Source organism: Anguilla rostrata, chromosome 2 (genome assembly GCF_018555375.3).
Source record: "Anguilla rostrata isolate EN2019 chromosome 2, ASM1855537v3, whole genome shotgun sequence".
Taxonomy (NCBI): Eukaryota; Metazoa; Chordata; class Actinopteri; order Anguilliformes; family Anguillidae; genus Anguilla; species Anguilla rostrata.
This window is the reverse complement of record NC_057934.1, coordinates 19,685,986-19,691,965: the sequence shown is the minus strand read 5'-3', so window position 1 is coordinate 19,691,965 and position 5,980 is coordinate 19,685,986. Positions and strand designations below refer to the sequence as shown.

Here is a 5,980-nt window from a genome sequence, read left to right as displayed (position 1 = left end):
ATCCAAAGGCCTAAGACAAGGTTACCTTTGTGTGGCGAGTGCAGTTAGGGGAAGTGGTAATCTGTGGCTATGGAAAATAATTACATGTGACAAACAAAAATAGTTCCCAAGCGTGGGTTCCACAAATAGCTCTGCCCTGCAACCAATGTGCTACGAATGATCTTGGCATGCACACATCACTAAAAAACCCACTGTAAAATGTTGCCCTGCCATTCATTGACTTTAAAACTCATTTCAAAGTTACAGTAGTTGACATATTTACTTTAATATTCTAACCATTATTAATTTCCTTGACAAATGCCATTAGTTCAGGGTGTCCTGCTCTTAACAGCTTTTATCTGTTAAGGAATTTGCACTTGTGAAACACATGTACAGTACACATCTTATATGGTAAAACTGGAGCACTTGGCTCTCACGGGCAGTACTGTATACACTTATAAAGTTAATTGCCTTAGGTATTAAAAGCAAACAAAGTAGGTTACAGTTATATTTGTGATAATATAGGAAAGCTTCTGTTCAACTTCCATATATCCTATTTATGGATATCACTACTGTGAACAAAAATGCACAAACCCTAAGTGTAATCACACAATCTAATATTAAAGATTTTCTCTCAATACCTTACAATGAATTTAAAAATCCTCAAAAATGTCCGTAATGCTCAATATGTTGCCAATGGGAACGCTTGAGCAAACTTTAAAAAGAAACAAAATGCATGAATCCCATTTACACATAAGAGGGCGCTGTTGTGTCATCTGAATTTAAATGTGTTTCCTACTTCTGCACTGCATTCAAATTGCACTTTTTGAGATACAACATTTCAGCCAAATTACGTGACATTGACAGGGCTCTATGCTAACATTTTTCCAAGGAGCCCATGTGCTTCCAATTCGAAAAATCTAGGAGCACACTACTGTAATGCATCCCAATTGGATGTGTTCCTAAATTATGTTTTCACTTAGCATAAATTAAATTTCAGGTGAAAATGTTCCTAAAATGGAAGCAAAGTAGAACCCTGAGTGAGTGTATTTTTTTGTGCGTGGTCACTAAGATATGCACAGAAGAGTGGAGCCTTTTGACAGTGGGCTGAATATGCACACTTCAAGGCATTGTGAAACTTGGGTCTTCTAGCAAGGTGGGTGGACTGCGCCCAGCAGAAAGCATGTGTGGTTTTGAGCAAGGTTTCACTGACAACACTCACACCAGGTACAGTACGTAACATTGCATGTGCATTCTATATAGACATTCAATGGAATGGACAGAACCTTGCTAGACAGATGTTTACGGTCTTATTTCCATCATAAGGGTCAAGCTGCCTTCTGTAGGGAGTTTCTGTGCCCCTAAACGAGTCTTTTAAGTTGGCCACATGGATCCTTGCTTGGTGATTTACTAATTCCACAACACCCATCTTTGACTAACTCAAAAAATGTATTTTCCTCTAACCCTTCTACTTAGTTAATCCTGTTGCATGTTGCAGTTCTATATATATATATATATATATTAGGATTTTGTCGTTCATTCTTTTATCATTACGTGAAGAGGCTTTTGTTTTTGTCCTGTTTCATATGTTTTTACTACCATGGCCAATAAAAACACTACGTTTTGTGGACAATTGCTTGGTGAAGGCGATTCAAAAATCTGACATTCAAGTAGCCTATTTACAGTCAATGTGACTTTATCCATCAGCCAAGCAGCCAAAAGTCATAGTGCGACATGACCAACAAAACAAACAAACAAATAAATAACTCCGAGAATATAGGCTGTAATTATCCTTCGAGCCCCCTCCCCAAAACGCAGCAACACGTACCCGATGCAAGCAAAAGCCTAGCAAATCCTACAGTACATCCAGTTTGTGGATTGAGACTTAAAACTTCCCACTGACGTATCTTTTACATCTTTTACAATGATTGGGTTGTTTTTAATGATTCCGTTTCATACCTGTGTCAAAATAGTGACGGATTACATTTTATAAACCATAATTACACCTGAAATAGAACTGTCTTCGTAACTGTATTAATGTGGCCTGAATGGTCGAATTCGCAATTACAACGTATTAAATTGTCTGCGTCTCACTCTTCAGTGAGGATGATCCGCACACGGTGGCATCACGTCTTGCTACTTTCGCATGTGTTCCTCTCCTAAAACTGCCTAAATCTTCTCTACAGTTCGAACCTCTGGGGGTAATTTTTAAAACTACACCTCAAACAAGCAATGCAAGTAAAGAACTACTATGTGGGGAGAGTTTAATAACATGCGAATCCAGCTTTTCAGCTAGTCTCTGTTGTGAAGCACAGTACGAGGAATAGATCAGACGTTGCTTGGAGGACAGAAGTAGAAATGTGTCGCGAGAACCTCGGGGGCGTCTCCCACTTAAGCAACTTTTTCGCAAAAAGCTCCTCCCTCGCCGCAGCTGCTGAACATTTATACATATGCGATGTATTAGCCGTGGAAGCAGAAGGGGCTCGGTGACTACAAAGGAATTACTTCAGCAAAACATACAAGACACATTTCGATAAAGGGGTAGGATAATTCTGGAAGTACAACTTTACTTTCTCTGGATTATTGTTTGCGATTGTTTTGCTTCCTCCGTACATGCAAGGATCTAGCAAGTTGGCGTGAGAGTAACTTCAGCAGAAATACTCCGAAGAAATGTCTGCAACAATTCTGTCTGATTTCTACGACATCGACATGCTATACAAGGTAATGGCTGTTTGTGAGCTATCTGTTTTTCACTGAAAACAAAATGTATTTTTCTGAACCAGTTTTTAAACGCAGTTACATTTCATACGCAGATAATTTAGTCTACTTTTTCTGAGACTCGGCTTATTCTTGGTTGCAACTTGATTAGCTCTTTTAATGAGAGCATTGCACATGCGGTCATGTTTTTCATATTTGCAACGCAGCAGTAATTAAAACTACTGATTGGCTCGTTAAGTAGAATAGTAGCTGATCTTGTTTTCTTTTTTCATCAACAGCAGGAGAAAGGCCTTAATATGAATGCATTTCTTGACAAGAAGGCGGTGGGTGCTCCACTTACAAAGTCCAACACAACCAACAGTTGCTCTTACACGCGGGGTTTTTCCCGAAGTAATTCGACCAGCAACGTGGACTCTGTTATTAACAGCAACAAGTATTCAGGCGGCCCTTGCAGCAACCTCGTGGAGAGCTCGAACTGCAGCGCCACAACTGCCATCATGAACAAGGAGAACAAGTTCCGGGGCCGCGCGTACAGCGAGAGCGGGGAGCGCAGCCAGCAGCTGCGAGAGCTCCTGCAGCAGAAACACGGTTCTCAGATTAACTCTACCCGCTACAAAACTGAGCTGTGCCGACCGTTCGAGGAGAACGGAACATGCAAATACGGAGAGAAGTGTCAGTTCGCTCACGGATATCATGAGCTGAGAAATCTGTCTCGTCACCCCAAGTACAAAACCGAACGCTGCCGTACCTTCCACACTACTGGCTACTGTCCATACGGGCCTCGCTGCCATTTTATCCACAACGCTGACGAACGTAGACCCGTGCACACCAATGCAAACCTACAGGGAGAACCAAAATTGGCTGATGAGCTTTGCGGTTTTGGGCAGCACGTTAATTTCAATCGAAATGACAGACCAAAGCTGCACCACAGCCTAAGTTTCTCCGAGTTTGGTAGCGACAGCGGACTCGAGTCGGCCTTTGAGGGTCACACATCGCGCACACCTCCGCCACCGTATTCACTCCCGTGCTCCTCAAATATTTATGAGGACACTCTTTCTCCCATCCCTCTGTCATATGTGAACGGCTCTCTCTCCCTCCCGGGACAGGATCTGAAGGCCTTGCTCGCACCCCTGGCCATTCCGGCGCAGAATGGCTATAACCAGCCCAGTTGTGGCTTCTACGGAAACCTGCAGGCCGACGTGTGCCCAACTTCACCCCAATTTAGAATCTCTTTGCGCCGCCTTTCCGAGTCGCCAGTGTTCGATTCACCTCCAAGTCCACCCAACACCCCATCAGACCGAGAGAGCTGCGTGAGCGGGTCCCGCAGCTCTTCTGGTAGTCTCAGTGGCTCTGAATCGCCAAGTTTGGATGCAGGAAGACGTTTGCCAATCTTCAGCAGGCTGTCGATTTCCGATGACTGACCAGCTGCATTATTAATCCGTGTTGGCTGTCGTTTCCTATAGGACGGAAAGGACTTTGAGCCTGAATCTAAAATCATTTCGGTCTTGTTTCCTAACTTAAAGCATGTACAGATCAAAATGTAATGCTATGTGATAAACGTTTGCAGACCGGTAACGGCATTAGTATGCTAATACAAAGCTAACTAGATACCTGCAAACAAGTGCATTCCGTATTTAGTCTGTTCGTCTATGGCAACCTGCGTAGAGTTTGTAAATGCCAGGTTTATATTCTACAACTTTATAACGACTTTTAATATTCTGCCATGAATATGCCTTGATGTGAGTACATGTTTTCGAACTTGTTCGTGAAACTTTCCAACTTCCATTCCAAAGTTTGACGCAGAGCGCCACGCAGTGGCCTTGGTTTGTTAGTGCAGCTTGTTGGTTAAAAGCACTGTTCATATTGGGGGAAATCAACGCAGATGGTTCAGGATATTTTTTTAGCTGTTGAATGATTATTTAGCGTTCGCAATTTGCTATGAAACTATTTAACTTATTTATTACATTGAGTATAGGCTACGTCAGGAAATTTTGTTTGTCCATACTATATTTATCAAGTATGAAGCAATAGATCAGTATTCTTGTTTAAATTATGATTGCCATTATTAATCTGCAGAACGTGAAGTGTCCTTTCACAGTAATATATTTTTTGTTACTTCACTTGGTTATTTTATTGTAAATGAGACCTTAATTTAAGAGATTGTATGTAATATTTATTTCATTAATTTTGTTTTCATGTTTACGTTTATATATAATTATCTTTGTAATTTACTTGGGAGGTCTGGCTTCAAAGCGTTTTGGGTGGATCTCTCTGGAATGTAAAAAAAAAAAAAGGTTTGCTGGCCGTCCAAATTTGAAACAACTTTAAGGGGTGTTTTTTTTTTATTTTTTATTATTTCCTTTTTGTTGTCAATATTTGGTGACAGACCCCCAAGTTAAAAGTAAATTGGCCAAAAAAGTGTTTTGTATGCGATCACACTGTGATTCACGCCACGTGCCACAGGATGTAGCAGTCCCTTGTGTCCTAGTGTTACGGTGCTGTAGCGCCCACAGGCCTTTGGAATCTTAAGTGCCTGAAGATTGTCCAGGTGCAGTGTTGGTTAACAGTTATATGTTCAAGTCCTGTGAATTGAATGTATTGTTTTGCTATGCTCTAGACGTTGCCACCTGACCCCACCCATTTGTCTTTCCGATATTATATATCCTTTGTAAATCAGCATTTTTTTTGTAAAGCTGGTAATCTTTCTCTTGTTTTCTTCCCATTCCTAAACACTTATTTAAATTACGTATTGTTACTTTTAAATTAGAAAATAAGAATCTTTCATATTTGTCTTTTTTTTTGAGGGAGGGGTCTGGATCTTGTCTGTACATAGTTGGTACACAGGATGCATACTATGTACTTTGACTACTTTATCAGGAGTAAAGCTTTTTTTGAATGTAAGAAAAATAAATTGGACGAAGACACAAGTTGCAATGCACGTTTTCCGGGAGACTGTTCGCCCCAAACTGAGTGCGACTAAATGTACTGTACATCTTTGTAGTTCTCCCAAATAAAATCATTTTTGGAAAAGTGCCTGTGACGTCTGGTTCTCATTGGAAAGAGTAAATGCCGTTGGATCTAATGTCCGAAAATTCCTCTTGGCTTTACAGAAATGTCCTAGGGGTTGTGACATGATGAGTTGATTGATAGCTTTTTCTCAATCTCTGCCAATCTGTCAGTGTCTGAAACAGCCTTCTCACTAAGTGCTGTCCCTTGTCACTCTGGGCTTGAATGTAGCTTTTGTGTTTGGTCTGGGTCCCCCCCCTTCATTTATCAAACCCAC

At 41.1% G+C, this 5,980-nt stretch overlaps 1 protein-coding gene across 1 annotated transcript; it reads left to right on the top strand.

The window, feature by feature from the left end:
* The first annotated feature begins 2,398 nt into the window (after nt 1-2,398).
* LOC135247523 (mRNA decay activator protein ZFP36L2-A-like) lies at nt 2,399-5,730 on the top strand. The gene is made up of 2 exons (XM_064321061.1): nt 2,399-2,700; nt 2,976-5,730. Exons 1-2 carry the CDS (start codon nt 2,650-2,652, stop codon nt 4,116-4,118), a joined length of 1,194 nt encoding a protein of 397 aa, XP_064177131.1. The 5' UTR covers nt 2,399-2,649; the 3' UTR covers nt 4,119-5,730.
* Nucleotides 5,731-5,980: the final 250 nt, after the last annotated feature.

Bases quoted from the DNA above. Each gene is read 5' to 3' on its own strand.
- LOC135247523 (XM_064321061.1), top strand. From the start codon at position 2,650: ATGTCTGCAACAATTCTGTCTGATTTCTACGACATCGACATGCTATAC. The intron at 2,701-2,975 runs GTAATGGCTGTT...TTTCATCAACAG, and splicing joins ACATCGACATGCTATACAAG to CAGGAGAAAGGCCTTAATAT.